General features: G+C 36.6%; 2 protein-coding genes across 3 annotated transcripts; one reads left to right on the top strand and one right to left on the bottom strand.

Annotated features, from left to right (window-relative positions):
• Positions 1-361: 361 nt before the first annotated feature.
• On the bottom strand, positions 362-5,242 carry LOC130713547 (L-ascorbate oxidase homolog). The gene is made up of 9 exons (XM_057563318.1): positions 5,093-5,242; positions 4,786-4,936; positions 4,574-4,683; positions 4,033-4,303; positions 3,374-3,470; positions 2,905-3,250; positions 1,698-2,063; positions 1,500-1,578; positions 362-735 (listed from the first exon to the last, which is right to left on the bottom strand). The coding sequence occupies exons 2-9, from the start codon at positions 4,924-4,926 to the stop codon at positions 532-534; spliced, it is 1,614 nt and encodes a 537-aa protein (XP_057419301.1). The 5' UTR covers positions 4,927-4,936; positions 5,093-5,242; the 3' UTR covers positions 362-531.
• Positions 5,243-13,564: 8,322 nt separating this feature from the next.
• Positions 13,565-19,301, top strand: LOC130710833 (probable disease resistance protein At5g66900). 2 transcript variants are annotated; one of them, XM_057560206.1, is made up of 6 exons: positions 13,565-13,846; positions 14,062-14,698; positions 16,020-16,423; positions 16,770-17,119; positions 17,513-17,721; positions 17,806-19,301. In XM_057560206.1, the coding sequence occupies exons 2-6, from the start codon at positions 14,065-14,067 to the stop codon at positions 18,639-18,641; spliced, it is 2,433 nt and encodes an 810-aa protein (XP_057416189.1). In that variant the 5' UTR covers positions 13,565-13,846; positions 14,062-14,064; the 3' UTR covers positions 18,642-19,301. The 2 variants fall into 2 exon arrangements, with proteins under 2 accessions (XP_057416189.1, XP_057416188.1); XM_057560205.1 differs by having other exon boundaries at positions 14,058-14,698.
• The last annotated feature ends 678 nt before the right edge of the window (positions 19,302-19,979 follow it).

Here is a 19,979-nt window from a genome sequence, read left to right as displayed (position 1 = left end):
GATGGGTTCTATTGTGCTGCTATTGTCAGTGGAGGGAGGTTGCTTGCCATCAATTGTTTTAGTGTCTATTTTGGGTTTTCGATCATGATTGAGTACTCTTTTTCCTCTCTTTGGTTTTTCCCATTGGGTTTTTTCTAGGGAGGTTTTAACGAGGCTCTCTCATGAGTCGCTGTTTAGCCCAAAATAGCACCCGGGGCTTGTAGGGCTTTTAGCTTATGTGGTTGGCAGGGGTTTTATTCTTGTTTTGATCTTCATATATCTACATGAGAGGATTGTTCTCATGACTCATTTCAATAATCTATATAACTTTCTTTGCTCTCAAAAAACAAAAAAAACTAAGAAATTCATTGCTAAATATATATGAAAATAAAAAATGCAATTTTAATACAAGATCTTCCTCAATTTCATATAAAACAACCGGATACTTGAGAAATTCAATTCTCTCCATATTTTTTCTCTTTAATTTTCCATTGTAGTCAAACCCTCATGACTAGAAGACAATACCAAATTAAGGATTGGTTGGTGATTATACTAAGCATGATGTCCTACGGCTTTGCCACAAAGCAATGCATTACGGGGAATATCATATTCATTAGCAAGGCTGTGCTGAGAATTCCAAACCCTGAGATATAATTGCTGCCCAAGATACTGCCTTTCCCATATTGCAGACCTCAGATTCCACATGCCTTGGTTGTCTAATGATACCAATATGGTAGTCCAAGCGTTTGGATATACCTATATTTTAAAGCACACAAAGTAAGCATATCAGAACAAAACAAATTGCCAGATCCTATTATATATTTGTAAGGACTAGGTAATTCAATTAATGTTTTGATAAACAACTCAATAAAAAGTTTATGTTTCTGAAGCTAATTTGAAAATTAATTGAAATAAGCTCAACATATGTTATAGCCTTATAGGTAGGCATTTAAGGAGTGGTACTAACACTCATTTTCACACTCTCTTTTTAAATTTCATCATTCTATTGGTTAAAGTTCATGTGGGTCCTACTAAATTGGAAGTGCGACCCATTTTTTTTAATGAACTCCACATGAATTCTAACAAATAGAAGAGATTGTGTTGAAAAGAAAGTATTAAAGAGAGTCTTGCTAGTATTTTTCTAAGCATTTGAGGAATTCATAAGCTAATCTAAACAGCTTATGAAAATAAGATCAAAACAACTCACAAGTAAGTCTTAAGCTATTTACATAAACTCTTTAGATCTCGAAAGATATTAACGATCTCCCTCCAAATCGTAGATACGACTTACAGCTGAATTCTATATGTATTGGTGAGATAGAGTATGTAGTTCTGTCTAGTCCCTTGAAATTGAGTATCTCTTTCCCCTTTTTCTTGTTAGGATTGAAAAACTCCCATAAACGTTTATGTCATAAGAAAAGCTCAGATAAATTCTTCGAAATTGGTTTTATTCTAAATAAATTTTATTAGATACTAGTTTTTAATAATTTGCTGATTTAGATACTTCTGTTCTTAGTTACCTGTGCAGTGTGCCTTGTCAGGGCATCCACTAGATTATAGGTTCTTCTCTTGTCTGGTGTCCACTGTCCAAAACCATAACTGCAATTGTTGCATATTGAACATTATTAACACTACTTCAACTCTAATTGGAAGTAAAGATATTGCTTTTACAAAAAAATAAAGATTGAAGCAAAGCACATAGAAGGAAGCTGACATACCCCACAACCCAGAAATCATAACCGTCTAGATGCCATGATTGCAGAGTGCTCTCATTGTTCTGGTAAACAATCTCAACGAAATCATGGAGAGAAGTTGGAAGAACAGAGGTAGCTATGTATGCCGGTCCATTAGAGGGAAGGCTTTGGATTGAATTCACACTGAAGATTCCGGGAATGTTGAAGTAATCAGCAAGCTTGAGAGGGGTATCAGGGCTAACATAAGAAACCTTGTTCACAGCATAACGAAGCTTTCCATTGATCAAAGGTGCTGAATTGGCTAACACAATTGTCTTTGTAGGAGTTATTTTCCCATAATGGAATGAACCTTGTGGGTTAGGCCTAGCAGCATTTGCTGTCAGATTCCATCTGCAACAACAATTAATGATTTTGAGCATATCAAAGTTATATATAAATTATTGTATATTGCAAATAGTAAAGATACTTAGACATCCGAACAGTCAGACACCCTATAAACACTTCATTTTGTCTTAATCTCTCATTTCTAATCACATCAGAGCATCTCCAATGGTAGTATCTAATGTTAAATACATACTCATATGAGTATCTATTACCATTGGAGTACATATTCAATTCCAACATGGCAAAGATGAGTATGTGGGAATAGATACTCTACACTAGACTTGAAAAGTAAGCTTGTATTTATTACAAGCACTTACAATTAATATAATTAGATTAAAATGAAGATAAATAATAAAATATACAAATGTGATGTTAATGGTGAGATCCACTATATAAACTTTTAAGAGTTGTTGGGTTGGAGTAAAAAGTTAGTAAAGTGGTGTAGATGATGTGGCATTATGGGAAATTGTAAAAAATGAAGTGTAGATATTCTAGTGAGTATGATGGATGTAGATGCTCTCACATCATATATTATATATATTATTTATTCATCTTCTCTTCCTTTCTCACTCTGGTGTATGTGAGATATCTGCAATCTGCGGATGTCCACGAATCAATCTCCGTAAACAGTAACAATACTCAGAAATGCAAATAGTTAGACATCCCACATACACTCTATTTCTCTCTTTTGATCACATCACACATTTATCATATCTATTACTTATTTCTCTTCTCTTTCTTTTCTCACTATGAGTGTCTTGGACTGCCTGCACTATGCCAATATCCACAATCATTATTCTATTGCAAACTCAAGGCTTGTTAATTTTGGTTAGACTTTTTTAATTACCTGAAGCTTCTAGCTTGCGTCACAGACCAGTGATATTGGTAAGCAGGGGCACTAGGCAAGGGACCAGAAGCCGGGGAGTGAGAGTTTGTGTAGTGTAACACTGCTGTTGATGTGAAAACCTTTCTGGAAAACCTTGTTGAGGCCACAATGTAGTAGTCTTTTGGAGGCTGATTTAAGGTTACCAACACTGCAGCTGATTGCCCAACATGCACATCAAGGGAGTCATATATGTTTTGGACAACGTGTGAACCTTCTACCTCAACTAGTTTCATTGTGTGATTCTGAATTCTGAAGTTGATTGAGGTTGCCATGCCCACATTTGAGATCCTGATCATGTAGGTCTTCCCTGAAAGTAAAGTAAGAAACTGAGCATAAATGTATGTTGCTTGGAATAGCAATTTTAATGAAGTTGATTGGATCAATTGGAATTTGCGAAATGTTGAACTATATCCTTTTTCACAAAACTCACCTTGATCACCATTTATGGTTGTATGAGCCTGGCCATTGATAAGAAGACCATCAGGAAATGCAAGAGATTTTCCAGAATCCAAAGACTGCCTTAATGCCTGAAAATGTAGAAAAACAAAGGAATGAGCATTAGGTGGCAGATTTGCATGTGAGCACAATGCATTGAAGAATCAGTAATGATACATAGAACTCATTTGAATGCAAACCAAAGAGCAATTTTTGGAGCTTTAGTGGTTCTTTTTCTAGTAGATAAGCTCCAATAAATTTGTATTCAAACGGGCTCTTAAAAACCCAAACAGTATAAACACCCCATAAGCACCTCATTTTCCTCTCTATCTCTTTTCTTATCAAATCATATCATATATCACATTCATTACTTCTCTCACTTCTCTTTCTTACTCACGTTCGTGCTTGTTGAGTATCTTCCGTGTGCGGATGGATGTCCACGAATCATTACTCTTGAGAAATTGTGACCAAGACATAGATAAAAGATTTTTACCTTTGGAAATCCATTCTTGGAATTCAGAAAGGCATACAAGGGTCCAGTTTATGTCTGAGATTTTGTGTCCAAAGCATTCCACAACAATCAAGTAGTATGAATGATGAAGGTTTATTAAAAGCACTAGTTGTTGAAGAAAGACAAAATATGATCTAGCTTACCTTGTGGCTGGTTTTGTACCAATCGCCAATGAGTAAAGTAAAATCTCCATCAGGGTAAGGATAAGGCACTGGGATGACAGATCTATGATAGACATTGAGTCCTCCAAACCCTCCTGCTGCTTTATGCAGTTGAGTTGATGGGAAGTATGTATAGGTTCCAATCTGATCCTTGGCCTGAAACTTGTATGTGTAATTTGAGTTTGGAGGAACAGGGCAGTTGGTTCCCAAAACCCCATCTTGCCATGAATTTTTCCTCTGTTTAATGCCATTCCTGGTTTACCACAACAATGTCAAACCATTTTCTCAAATAAAATGCAAAAACACAATGTTATAAATGATAGACAAAAGCGCAGAATGGAGTAATAGCATATTTGGATCAACATTTATTTTCTCAGAATCAAATCTGGTTCAGAAGGTTTTTCATAAAACCATAATAGTTTTAAAATCAATTGTAGTAGAAAGATTTTCAAACATGCACTAAATGCTGACCATTAAGGGAGTTTAAGTAGGAATTGAGGCTCAAGGAAACATAGAAACTGACCAAGTGAGAAGAAATGGCTCATCCAGCTTGTTGACAAGATCAAGAATTACATTTTCATTAGTTACCAAGTCTAGTTGAGGCCCAGGAAATTGACCATTGATCAGAATCACCTTCAAAATTCATGCAGTAAAATTTTAGACCCAACTTCAAAGATCCAATTCATCCAAAGAAAAACAAAAATTCTTTATATCCAAATAAAGCACATAACACACCTGCTGGGGACTACCAAGTGGAGAAAGAGTCCCATAAGTCACAGTCCATGTGAAGTATTTGTATGCATCTTCAGCTTGTACCAAAGATACACTAAGCAGAACAGCAACACTTAACAGATAGAGCAAACCTGTGCTTCCCATTGCTCTACAACTAAACATAAAATGGAAATGAGAGAAAAACATGGTTATGTTTCTTTGGATCTCATATAAGAGAAAAGCAAAGAAGTTATGGAAACTAAGAACTGAAAATTATGAAGCATCACTTTCACTTGGAGTTTCCTAGAATGGGAATGATTTTGGAATGTACCAGTTTCAGTGGTTGTGCTCAAACCGTGATTCACTTCAAGAGTGACACCGACTTAGGCTTGGAGACTGCAATGCTACTAAAACCTTTGTTGGTATAATTAATATATATACAATGAGTGATTTGGTGATAAAGAATTAAAAAATGCAGGACATTGTTTGGTGTTAGGGGAGCAAATTGATCATTCATCTTCGGCGCTGTTAACGCGTTTCATCAGTTGGTCATTGCTTCAAAATGAAGTAAAAGTTACAATATAGTTGTATCGAAAAAAGAAAAAAGGTCTATTATCAATTGAATTATAAATATAAGATATCATAATTAAAGTGAAATTGGAGCTTTATAGTTGATACTAACCCACCATACTTGCATTCTTTTGACTATTAAGCCCCTTAAATTTCGCCATATAAACTGTCTTCCTTTTCTCTTGTTTACTATAATTTCTCTCTTGCATTTGCAGATTTAGTTGAATTTCGCCATTCTGATCAAAGATTCTTCTTATAGTAGTATCAAGTATGAATGTATGATACATAGTGAAACGATCCGTTTTACTATATTTATCAACTTAAGCTTAAAAGTGCTTATTGCCCTTAATTTGATGGATAACTAGTTAATTAAACGCTTAATCTACTTGGGTCTTAGAACATCTCAAATGCAAGGTTCTTAGTTCTTATTTTTAAGTTAAGAATTAAGAACTGACTTTTTAACCATTGGAGGTGCTGACATGAAGTTTTTACTTAAAAATAAGAACCCAGTTCTACTTTTTGAGTTCTTAGCATAAAAAATTATTTTTTCTCTCTCATCTAAATTACTTTATTACTTTATGAGTTTTGTTTTATTACTTTATGAAAATAAAAAGTATAAATAATGTGGTTGCTGAGACCAAATGAATAATGGTAAGAACTAAGAACTAAGAACTCATGATTGGAGCAAAATTGCTTGAGAGTTGCTTAAACACATGTGGCAATACGGGCCCATATGAATAGTGTTAAGAACTAAAAACTAAAAACTAGCATTGGAGATGCTCTTACACTTCCAATATTCTTGGAGGTAAGGCCTTTGTCTTAAATTATTTAACTTTTCCATGCTGAGATCAACCTTCATGTTTTTTACTAAGATTCTTTGAGCTTTGATCACATTATTACCTAAGTGTGGATTTTTTTTTGGGTTACATGGAGGGGCATGGCCCCCAGAAAGCGAAACAACACTAGCCTAGAGAGCAAAAAGAGAAGCTCGAGCTTCCTCCACATCCTAATATAACAGGTGACGACACTCCGTAAGTGGAAACTGGAAAACTTGGGTCCCAAAACCAAACACATGAGTAGCCTTAGCTAAGCTATCCGCCACAGAGTTGGCCTCCCGAACCACATGATGAAAGCAAACCTCCTCGCCATGCGGTCGGGATCGCTTGACGAATAGGCCCTCCATCTCCAAGTACAGGTTAACCAAACGTACCGACGTCAAAACCACCGCAGTTGCCTCATTGGAATCACTCTCAATAGCATAATTGTGGATTTGAACGACCGATTTGAACAAGTTTGGTTTCTCGACCAAATTCTTCCCGAATTACATAGTTTTTTTTTTTTAACATCCCGAATTACATAGTTTGAATTCTGCTATTTGGTTATTCTTGAGATTTTGGCTTCACATGAACTCTCTAAACTTTTCCTCTCTTAACAAAAAGTCTTTTTTTTTTTTCCATTTTGGATCGAATTTGAAATTTTGGTATTAAAACATTACTATTATTCGTACATTTCAAATTTATATCTTCAAACTAGTTGTTATTCTCGTAACTTGAAGGCCTGTTTAAAAAAAAAAACTATCTTGAAGGTCGGTCATCTATTAAGAAAAGACTAACATTTCTCTACTCTGTCATACAAATTGTTTGATGACATCGTGTATATACTTTATAGTTCTCACCTACTGACCTACACGATAATAAATAGGAAAATTAGTTAATTGTGAAAGGTTCCCTGACCAAGACCATTAAGTTGAATTTATCTTCTTCTGCTTTGAGTAATTTTTAATTAGATACATTAATCGTATTTCAATAATATTCCCATGTGAGGTTCATAAAGTTTTTAAAGAAATTTATAATTTGTTCCCTCTTTATGTTTAAAGTGGCTACATGAAGCACTACGTGTTCTCACTGTCATGAAAAATTAACAACCTTATTTAACTAATTAAGAATAGTATTTTACGATCAAGTTTGATTTATAAGTAGACAGATACCATTGAAGAAACAAGAAGGAACTACGAAGCCCAGTTACAGGTCAAAAAAATGTTTGATAGAAACCTCGGATTCAATTAGTCAACCAAGCTCAATATTTTCTAGTGGAGGTTAAATTCAAAAGGTTTATACTTAATTGTAAGCATCGAATCTTCAAAGACACGCCTATTGCAAAGTCAACAATTTCTCTTTTATAATCATGTAGATTTAAAGAAGACAAATTATTTCGTGTTAAAAAAAAAATTCAATTCCCGACTTACTAATGAAATTTCACGAGTTGGAAATGAGAATATTTACATCATAGTGAAGCTAAGCTAATTAATTTTCTTGCAGTATTTTTTATTGATAAGATTTGAATTTAAGATTTTGTATAAGGAGAGTCAAGCATATACCACTTGAATCAATCACTCATCGTCGTCGTCGGTAGAATAAAAAGAAATTGAAGACAAGTTATTTTTAATTATGAGTTTATGACTATTCAAATTAATATGAATTAGTTATTCTCCGTTAAAAATTAATTCACAATTATATTTTTTTATAAGTTAAATGTTGACTAAAGTTTATCACAACTATGAATTTTTTAAAGATATATAAAATGATTGACGCGAGTTTTATCTAATTAATTCCATCTGGTGAAGCCTACTAGTCATGATCCCCTTGTGCTATCATTTACAACACAATTGACGCCTAGCATGGGCTTTTTAATCTGGTGCAGGTCGCTGCCTGTAACTCATGTGATTGCCCATCATATTCATTGCTTGTCCAGATTTAACTATTCTCCACAATTAATTTTTCATTCAATTATCAAATTCTGGACTGCCCATTGACTTTTATATGAACTAAGTCAATGAGTGTGTGTTTTAAATTCAGTTCGCAAATCATGGTTTAAGTGTGTTTTGACCATTTATGAAGCCAACGGGTCCAAAAATGTCTCAGCTAATCAAAAGACGTGTACTTAAACACTCGTAAGAAGAATGGACTGTTTCAATTATGTGTTAGTTAATTCCATATTCACCGATATGGACTTGCTGGATTTTCGGAAATGAGGCTCTATTTAGAGAGGAAAAAATTGATGTCTAGGAACCTTGAGATGTGCATGTGATGAGGATCGTTGGGTGGGTAAAAGATTTTTGGAAGGATTGTCGATATGCATGTGATGAGGATTGTCTAGTGGTTAAAAGGTTTATGGAAGAATTGCCCATATGATACTGACATTGTTCATTTGAAATTTCTTTTATATTAAAATGAAAAGACAAACTGCAGCACCAAGACTGTCAGTATGGGTGCCTCCCCCCACTAGGTCGCTAAAGTTTAACGTCGACGGAGCGTCGATCGAAAGGAAACCCAGGACCAAGTGTATCGTGATAAGAAACTTTAAAACGGAAATTTCTAGATACTTCTTTATTAATGCAAGACAAGTTTGAACTTTTAAAAGCGGAGGTGAAGGCTATCATGCACTCACTTTGATTGTGCAACAGATTATGTTTAGGAACGTCATTATCAACATCAATTCCTCTATCGACATGGGTTGGGTGAATTCCAAGAGGCCATAGAAGTTTCTCAACGCGTTGAACCCAACTGACATCCTATTGGGAGAGGCGAATCGCTTGGTAGTTACTCATGCCTATAGGGAATAAAACACACGATTGCGGATTATTTAGCCAAATTAACTAGGATGTGATAGTGAAAATATAGTTTTGGTTTGTATGGAGAAAACTATTTTGTAATATTAGGAGCTACACGAGAAGAATTTTCTTATCTATATCAAATCATGATCAATCACATGATCTATAAAAAAAAGGTTTAAATACTCTGGAGGTCCCTGGAACTGTATGGCGTATGAAAATAAATCCCTGAATTTTTTTTTCCCGATTCGGGATCCCTGGGAATTTGTTTTTAATCTAAATAAGTCCCTACTCGTGTTATGTGCTTATGTGGCTCAAATTTTGCACAATCATCAATTCCACGTGGCTTTTTATATTTTTTTTAATACACGTGTATTAATCAATTATAATTAATAAATAAATCTTAAAGTTGATCCCTAAATCAATTCTGAAAATTATATTCTCCTCAACCTCTCCTCATTCATCCTCCTCTGCTCTTCAATGTCCCTTCTGTCATCTCTTCCATTCTCCGGCAAGTGGGTGTGAACAAAATGGAGAAATGGAACAATAGTTGAATAGGAACCAGATCTATTAAGAAAATAGAGAGAACAAGGAAAAGGATATGAAACATGAGAACAAGAGAAGAGATCTGAGAAATGATAACACAACCAGCCACCATGGGTGTGTGAGTTAGGTAGATCTGGGTTTATGTCTGTTCTTCTGAGTTTTGTAGGGTCTCTAACTGCATCCTATCCAGCCACAGCGCAGTATAGCCACACCACCACTACGCCGCACAGCCCAGCGGTGCTCCCACGGAAACCGGTGCTCTGCCACCGCAGAACCACAACCAAACCATAGACCACTCTTCTCACCCAACACATACATCGTTCTTCTCACCCACGAACCACCAGCAGCCGCCACCGCTCGAAAACTCACCAACCCACCACCACCAAAACGTCATAAGAGCCTGAAAAAAACAGCCACCGAAACAACCACAAAGATTTGGGTTCAATATTGCTTGATTTTGAGTTTAGGGTTCCCCCAACTCTGTTTCTGGTGTGGAAATGTTTCATTTTTAAGATAAGAGAAAAAGGATTGTTGAGTTTGTGGGGGATGGGATTACAGGGTTTGTTTATGGGTTGGGGTAGAGGTTGAAGAAGATGCTGATGAAGATTTTGGTGTCTTCTTCAAAGGAATTTTGGTGTTCAGATGATGCTGATGAAGTTGAATTGAGGATGGGGAAGATGGTGATTTCTAAGTTAGGTTTATGTTTCTTTTGATTAATGGATTAGGGATTAGAGATTATTAGTTTTAGGATTAATCTGAAGATTAAAATGTTTAATTATAATTGATTATAACATGTGTAATAAAAGAAAAATAAAAATGCCACGTGGAATGAGTGATTGTGCAAATTTCGAGCCACATAAGCACATAACGCGGGTAGGGACTTATTTAGATTAAAAAAAATTCCAAGGATCCTGAATCGGAATTTTTTTTTTCAGGGACTTATTTTCATACGGCATACAATTTCAGGGACCTTCAGAGTATTTAAGCAAAAAAAAAAAAAACATGATTTAATTTATCCCTAAAATAAAAATAAAACATTTGGAAGAGTCTTTCACTTGGTCGTTGATAACAAATCATGTGCACGGCTTGATTGAAGTAATATAAAAGATATTGCATCCTCATGGATTGTGGTTTATATCAATTCTCACTAGAGTTTTGGTATGCAGAATGCAAAAGTAAAAATAGAACCAATTGTTTCAGATTTGTGAAGTAACCTAGCAAGAAAACTGAATGTAAAAAGGAAACAATTTAAGAGATTAAAATTGTTGAGAATTCAAGTGCGGAGTTGGAGTCCCACATTGGTTAAGTATGGGTGAGGAGAAGACTTTATAAGAGATGTGACCCATAAACCTAATGCCTTAAGGTTTTGGGTTAAGATGTGGCGTCGATATCTCTTGGTGTCTTGCTCCTCAACCCATGGGCTCCCCTGTCTTCCCCAACAAGTGGTATCAGAGCCGATGGTTGGTGTAGCCATGGTTACGGCTCCTTGTGTCGAAAGTCTTCCTAGCGGTGTGGCTAGGCGGCGGATTCCGTTGACGCGGTGAAGCGAACGACGGTGCAAGAGTGGATAAGCCTCCACGGAGGGGGCCATAATAATGTGGAGGTGACTCGCACTTGAGGGTGAGATTGTTGAGAATTCAGGTGCGGAGTTGGAGTCCCACATTGGTTAAGTATAGGTGAGGAGAAGACTTTATAAGAGATGTGATACATAAACCTAATGCATTAAGGTTTTGGGTTAAGATGTGGCGTCGATATCTCTTGATGTCTTGCTCCTCGGCCCATGGGCTCCCTTGTCTCCCCCAACAAAAAGGTTAGCACTTGAGCCTTGTATCACCGATCCATGTTATGCTAAAGACAATTAAGCATGTATGAAACTTTGGGAACTGTCTATGGTGATTAAGCATTTACCTTCACTTGTTAATACCATAGTTATCGATAGCGTGCGATAACGACGCTATAGTGTATAGCGTCGTCGTGTCGCGTCTATTCGCAGCCAATAACGACCTTTCCTTGTATGAGACTTCATTTTTGGGGGTCATCCGCGACAGGCCGCGATCCGCGATTGACTACTATGGTTAATACCTTAATCAAGCAAAAAAGTCAATCTCAATTGCTAAGCATAATACCTTAGTACCTAGTCAATTCAATTGAAGAATTATTGTTCTTTTTCCGGCCAACACTATTGACTCATATCCTTATACGTAAGTGATAGAGCAAATCAATCAATCCAATCTCAGTTTTCAAATCCTTACAAAACTACAGATTGTGCAAACAAACATATAACACTTGCACGCATTCAAGAGGAATTACAAAATAGAGAAAAGATTCATAGAAAAAGTAACCAAGTTCATACAATACTTACAAGCTTAAAGCATAAACTAGAAAATGATTCACATCCTATGTGCTAAAAAGAGAATTGGCCAAGTGTGGCAAAAAACTAACTAAGAATTAAGAACAAAACCTTAAAAAGTTCCAAAGGGATGCCTCAAACCGAGGTAAGAAAGAACTTCAACTCCCAAAAACTAGCATACAAAACAAAATACAAGTGTTATATTTATAGGAAAAATCAGCACAACAGCGGTGGACGATTTGGCTCTACAATGCTAGAGGACAAGTTGCTAGCATTGCAGTGGTGGAGTTTTGGCGCAGCAGCGCTGGCTGAACGTGAACCATCCCCGGACTTGCTGACAACTTTGATCGTTTTTCATAGAACAAACCATTTGGATTCGTTGACCGTTAGATCGAGCTAAAACTTTGATGTTATTCACAATACATAAATCTTTAATTTTACTGGTCGGATTGTCAAGAATATATATATATATATATATATATATATATATATATGTGTGTGTGCTATGAGAACCAGCCCACACAATAAGCAGCTTTTCAGCTTCCCTTCATAAAAAACCACCACTTGCCTTAAACTCCAATAATCTTTATTCATCAAGGCTCACCATTGATCATCAAACCTGCCTTAAACCTCTTGAAACCACTAAAAAACTTTAAACAAAGAGATGGAAGTGGAATATGGGTGATATGATTGGCTATGGAAGGGTAGGGAGAAGTGAGTTCAACGACGATGAGTGGTCAAAGGTGTTAGTTATGGTGACATAAGTTGTGGGAGATGATGGAGGAGTGATTGAGTACCATGTTAAGTAAAGAGACCTATTTGAAATTTACAAAATTTTATATGTCAATAAAACCCTAATTCTATCCCAGCAGTTGTAAGGGATCTTTCCGTTCAATGAAAAACTCAGAGGAAAAAAATGAGAGGGAAGGAAAAGGTAGAAAAAAGTTTCTTTCCATTGTTTGGTTTTATTATAATCATGAAAGGAAAGAAAAATAATGTGGAACCCATCTTAAAAATTTTTCTTCCCAAACTAGACGGAAAAGTTGGAAGACACCCTATTTCAACTAATATGACTAAAATCCCCTAGTCAATTCTTTATTTATTTTTGACACAACCCTTCTCTACTTATCAATCTTGGTTGGTTTTTGCTAAATCTTTGTTTTGTGATATGTTCTCGATAATATCTACGTAACTTATAATAATTAGTTTTTAAATATTATATTATAATTTAGGTTTAGCTAATTATAGTAACTTTTACTATAAAATATTTGTAGATTTATATGTAAAGGATAAAATAGTAATTATTTATTACACACCTTTTCATTCCTCTCACTTTTTCTTTCACATTCTCTTCTCTCATTCCAAACAATTTAAAAATTCTTCTCACTTTTCATTCTCATTCCTCTCTCTCTCTCTCTCTTTCTTTCCTTCCTCTTTTCTTTTCTCTCACTTTCATTCCTTACCAAACATAGCCTAAATGATATGATGCAATAAAAGGAACAAGATGGGTTATCGCCTCATACACGATGCGAAAAAATGACAGATTAGGGGCCATAACCGACACCTAGTCAAAATGGCTTCAAATGAGAAGCCCATGCACCAATTTGAAATAGATTCACTAAAATATTTTACTTTCTCCGATTCAGTTAACATCAAAGTCTTGTTCTTCATCCAAAGTGACCAACCTTTCTATTTCCTTTTTTATTAGTAAGTCTCATGTGAACCAATTGCAATGTGAACTTACAAGTTGTCTTCCCTCTACAACCACTCTCTTTATAGACCATAATAATCATAGCAATTCCACGTTGACTTGAAAAACGAAGTAAACGATAAATGGCTTAGTGAGTGCCCAAGTGTATCCTCAACACTCAGTTTTTCATCAAAGAGCTAGTCAAACAAACAAAAAATGCTATAAGAGTGTTCTGATCATCTGATCCAAGAAAATCTCAATTTCCACAGAAGCAAGGTTTCATTCCATTTTCATCCTCTATTGATTCTCCCATTAATTGGTAAGCACAAAAACACCTTGAATTGGATTGAAATCACTGTATTGTTAGTAATTCACTATATTGCTTCTTTTATTTTGTTTTAATTTCTTTGTCTGAACTTGACTTTCTGTTTATGAGCTCTATATGTTTGTTTCATTGTCTGACTCACACACTCACCAGCTCTATATGATCAAAGTTTCTGATTTTGGGTGTGTTTGGTTTGTTGCTCTAGGAAGATCATGACTATGATTGCAGATGCCCTTGTGGGGGAACTGGTTAAGGAACTTCTGGGTGCAGTTAAAGATGTCATGATCAAGGCTGTGAAGTTCAAGTCCTCTCTGGAGAAGTTGAAGAGCACCCTGGAATCATTAGGACCAGATGTGGATAAGATAGTAGAACAATACAGGGCACGGGATCGTGCATCGGAAACGAAGAAGCTGGTTGAACTTATGAAGAGTGGAAAGAAACTTGTTCTGGAGTGCTCTAATAAATTTTATTGGTTGAAGCGTTTATATACCAAGGCCCAATACCAAGAGAAACTTGAAGAGTTGGATGCAAAAATTTTTAGGTACTTTCAGCTTGATATGCAAGCTAAGATTGTCAGGACTGTGTTGGACATTGAGGTGAAGGTTGATGGAATCAGTGAGGATTTGAGAAAGGCTGTTGTTACGAAAAAGGAAAGTGTTGGATTGAAGGTGTGTGCAGCTCCTACACCCCCGGAATTCACTGTTGGCTTTGAAGGTCCTCTGAAAGATTTGAAGCACAAGTTGCTTCGGGAAGAGGTTAATGTCTCGGTGCTCCCGGTTACTGGTTCACGAGGTTTGGGAAAGACTACATTAGCCAAAATGTTTTGCTGGGATGAACAAGTCAAAGGTATCAATAATGAACTCCCTCACATTCTCTTATGGTGCCTTTTTGCTACTGGTATTGTTGAATAATTTCAATAACTGAAATGAAATCTTAGTTTTGTGTGTGGATTTTTTGAATTTCCTTGTTACTTGCTTTGCTTTCATTCTTTAACTCCTTAATGCGATTTCAATTCATTCAATTAATTTCATCTCTGATTTAGTACTTTAAATAGTGATAACGTTGCAGATTATCTTAATCCAGTAATCCTCATGGATGATACTCATTCATTGTATTACTTGTCTGATTGTTGCATTTAAGTAGAGTTCTTAGATTTGAAAATTTTCCAAAATAGTGCAACTCAAAAGGTTTTTACCAAAACTGAGCAAGTTATACTCCAGGTATACAACTTCTTTGTCATATTTAAATGAAAAAAATTGCTTGCTCAAACACTCTGAAGATCTAAACTAGGAACACAAGAGAGAGGGCATAGTCCAACCCCTAAAGTATTAACGAATGAAGATGTCTCTCTTGTGGTTAGAGTTCTTTATGCAGGTTGGTCTTTCTATGGCTTTCCAATTATTGGGATTGTTATTATATTATCTTTATTAGGTGTATTAATTAGGAGTTTCATCTCCTGAGATATTTCTAGAGTCTGCTGTCTTTCTGGTGGGTTGAGGTCTTTTGGGTTTCTTAAGCATGGGTTGGGTAGGTCTTCAGTTGATGTCTAAGTCCTCATGTAAAACTTCAGCTTGTGTATCAGTTTGCACATTCGGAAGGGTACACAAACCTCAAATCCCTAAGGCTGTGGTCTCACTTGACTTGTATTGAGCTTCAGTGTCTATTAAGCTTATATCTCAGTCTCCATTTAAACTCAAGTTTGTGTCTCAGTCTATACATTCGGGAGAGTGCAAATGGCATGTAGAATCTCCCATATATGATAAGACTCGCACAAGAGCACAATATGCAAAACTTATTCTATCCTGGTTGCACCATTTTGGGAATTTTGAATCGAAATTGGTTAGATCTTTTTAAGCCATGAATCTGAATCACCCTATGTGGAGATTGCCATGTGTATTTATAATTTGTGTGTTTTATATCTCGAATTTCCATGAGGTTTTGAACATGTTATTTCATGTTTAAGGCCATCTTGCTGCAAAGGGCGAACATCTTTTTCCTGATTAAGAAACATGTCATACTAATAGGAGCTGTTTGGAAGACATAACTTCTACACATACTAATCATAGAAAAACATTAATTTCTTGTTTTTTTTTCTCATTCTTTATGCATGTACTAGAATATGATTCACCTGAGTTTGCATATCTTTAAACGTGTAAGATTTCATTAGGTAAATTCAAGGAGAATATCTTCTTCGTCACCTTTGCAAAATCGCCCAACTTGCATACCATAGTGCAGAATCTGTTTCAACACAATGGTCACCCAATGCCTGAGTTCCGAAGTGATGAAGACGCTAAAAACCAATTGGAAAATTTGTTGAAACTGATTGGGAAAAGTGGTCCAATACTGTTGGTACTGGACGATGTTTACCCTGGATCGGAATCTCTTGTTGACAACTTTGTGTTCCAGATCCCAAACTACAAAATTTTGGTGACATCAGGATCCGCAATCACAAGGTTTGGCCCTCCATACGTCTTGAAACCACTTGGTGATGAAGATGCTCTAAAGCTATTTTGTCTCTCAGCATCCCTAAATCAAAAGAGCACTAATATCCCTGATGATGTTGTGAAAATGGTAACTTCTATTATCCATTACAAAAACTATGTTGCATACTTTAAATTTTACAATAGGTTGTGTCAAACCAGTTAAGCAGGGGATAAATCTTCTCACATGAGGCTATTTTGTTACATATTTCAATGTCAACTAAGAGAGAGAAAGAGACAAAATTTTCACATAGCTTTGTCCAATTGTATGTGAATAATGATTTCAGAACCACGTAGGCTGCCTTTTAGCCATTAAGCACACTCGAAGTTTGATCACTATTTCTTGTTCCGCTAAGAGTGAAGGGAAAAAAGGCTTAGCTAATAAAACTTCTAGTTGAAATTTCTCATTTCATTTAAATGCACTAAATAAATTGCAGATAGTGAAAGGTTGTAGAGGTTCTCCCTTGGCACTTTCAGTGACTGGCAAATCGCTAAGGGACCAGAACTTGGTGTTTTGGCGCAAGAGAGCGAAGCACTTGTCCAAGGGAGGTTCAATATTGGGTTATGAAAAATATGTGCTTACTTGCCTCCAAGAGAGCTTAGACAATTTGGATCATAAGGCCATAGAGTGTTTTAAAAATATAGGCTTATTTCCTGAAGATCAGAGGATCCCTGCTGCTGCCCTCATGGATATTTGGGCAGAACTGCATAATGAAGATGATGAGACTGCAATGGAGATCATTTATGAACTGGTCAACCTGAACATGGTTGATATTATTGTCACAAGGTACGTTGTGTGGGTCTTTGATAATTTGATGTGGTGTGCATGTGTAATAATATTCAACATAGGTCACTCAGTGCCACTTATAACAATACAGAGAAAAGAGAACTGTTTATGCATGGCAACAAGATACATATTATCTTCTTGTACCTATGCTTAAGTCTCTTCAAGCATAATCTTTGTCCTTGATATTTCCCATCATGCAACAATTGAACATTAGGTTTTAACTCTTTCAACTAGACTTGTCAATAAAAATAAAACTGGGACCTGAAAAATTGCATCAACTTCTTATATATAATGTGAAATCCAATATTTGAGAAACAAGATCTTGTGGCTGGTAGATAATTGGAATATTGTTTATGCTGTTTTATGAGCAATTAATTTCTTTTCATTGATCAGGAAAGTTGCAAGTGACATAGTTGACTATAATTATCACTATGTCACTCAGCATGGTCTTCTTCGGGATTTAGCCATCCTTCAGACTAGTGAGGAGACAGAGGACAAGAGGGATAGATTAATTATTGAAATAAATAGAAATAATCTTCCTGCATGGTGGAGTTTAGAGAACGAGTATCCCATTGCAGCCCGCATATTATCCATATCAACTGGTTTGTTCATTTTTCTGTCTTGATACACCTACTAACACACAAATTGAAAGATTACCCCCTTATTGATATTGAATCATTTTGCAGATGAAGCATTCTCTTCAGAGTTGTGTAACTTGCAGCCAACTAAAGTTGAGGCTTTAGTATTGAACCTTCGAGGAAAGAAGTACACACTGCCAATGTTCATGGAGAAAATGAATAAACTAAAAGTCTTGACAATTACAAATTATGATTTATATCCTGCCGAGTTAGAGAATTTTGAGATGCTTGATCATCTATCTAATCTTAAACGGCTCAGATTGGAGAAGGTGAGAATTCCTTTCCTCAGCAAGACCGGAGTGCAACTGAAGAATCTGCAGAAGTGTTCTTTTTTCATGTGCAATGTGAATGAAGCATCCGAAAATTGCACGGCCCAAGTTTCAAATATGTTGCCAAATTTGGTGGAGATGGACTTTGACTATTGTACTATGGTGCAACTTCCAGTTGTGCTCTCTGATATTGTTTTGTTAAAGAATCTTAGGATCACAAACTGCCATAAACTTTCTGCACTTCCTGAAGGAATTGAAAAGTTGGTCAATTTGGAATCACTAAGGCTTAGTTCCTGCACTGGTTTATTAGAGTTGCCAGACTCAATCACAAGCCTTCAGAAACTAGAATTTCTTGACATCTCAGACTGCATAAGCCTCAGTAATTTGCCTGAGGGCATGGGCAAGTTGAGTAATTTAGAGAAGCTCAATGTCAAAGGCTGCTCAAGATTAATGGAGTTGCCTGCCTCAATCATGGAACTTGAGGATTTAAAGGATGTGATATGTGATGAAGAGGTGGTTGAATTATGGGAACAATTCAAAATCATTCTCGGTAATCTAAGGCTACAGGTCGTCCAAGTTGACTTCACTTTGGATTTTCTTCATAATTCACGCTGATGATTGTTGGATTGACTATACAATCAAGATTCAAGAGGGAGCGGAATAAGCTGAATAAAACTGATAAGATGAGAAAAATTGCCAAGAGAATTTTTTTTTTCAGAGCAATTAAGAGGGAAAAGAATATCAAGAATAAAGTTTCTATGTTTTGTCATTATTTTGATGATAGAATAAAAAAGTTATTCCATTGCCTGTAAATTCTAATAGAATAAAATAGCAAAATTATGTTTTTTTAAAGAAAATTTATAAGTTTTATTGTCATTCCATAAATTTTTCCATTCTGTTAGGCCCAAAGTCAGGCAAGAGCCCAATATCATGCAGGAAGGCTTCAATGAGCCTTTAGTCCATCAGGTTCCAGTGGGTCCCAAAATATGGCAAGTATATTCTAGAAGGGGGAAGGAAAAGATGACTCACAGTTAGTTAGCAAGGGGGGAGACGTGTCAGGTAGAGAGAGAGCTATTGCCATCATGATTAGTATAAGGAGTGGGGAATAGATTGGGAGGGGGTCATTCTGTTAGAATCAAGTTTGAGAGAGGGCAGAATGCATAGTGCATACCTGTAAGGAGCTTAGCTCTGGGCAAGAAGAGAGACTTTCTTTCTCTTTTCCTGTAATTCATTCTCCAATTCATTGTGAATATAAAGCTCTAACATTTCATTTTCCACTTGTGCACATTGTTATTTCTGGTTTCTAACAATTTGGTCCGACCTGCCGGATTCCAAATCGAGGGAGAACCAGTGGATGCCACCGAAGAAGAATCAGTCAGGAGTAATCAAGGGCATGGAGGCGAAGATCGCAACCTTGGAGGAAGAACTCACTGGCATGAAATCGACATTGACAGCCATGGAGCGGAATCAGGCGACGCTCCTTGCGTTGTTGGAGCGAAGTCTCGGAAAAGCGACCATCGGCGACGATGAGAACGTAGACCCCGGAAGCAACTCTGGAGGCAGCGTTGGCACTGGATCGGGGAAGGACAAGGGTAAGATCGGTACGGTGCCCTTACAGGGAGATGCTTTGTCAGAGTTCCGACACTCGATGAAGAAGGTAGAACTTCCGATGTTCGACGGAGAGGATCCAGCGGGATGGATCTCTCGCGCGGAGGTTTATTTTCGAGTGCAAGACACGGCGCCAGAGGTGAAACCCAGTCTTGCACAGCTCTGTATGGATGGTCCAACCATCCACTTCTTCAACTCGCTGATCAGCGAAGAGGAAGATCTCACTTGGGATCGATTGAAAGTGGCACTCCTGGAACGCTACGGCGAGTATGGCGACGGTGATATCTATGAACAACTCACTGAGCTCCGGCAACGAGGGACAATGGAGGAGTACATTTCCTCGTT

The sequence above is a fragment of the Lotus japonicus genome, chromosome 4 (assembly GCF_012489685.1).
Source record: "Lotus japonicus ecotype B-129 chromosome 4, LjGifu_v1.2".
NCBI classification, from domain to species: domain Eukaryota; kingdom Viridiplantae; phylum Streptophyta; class Magnoliopsida; order Fabales; family Fabaceae; genus Lotus; species Lotus japonicus.
The sequence above is the reverse complement of the archived record's forward strand: the minus strand, read 5'-3'. Positions and strand labels throughout refer to the sequence as shown.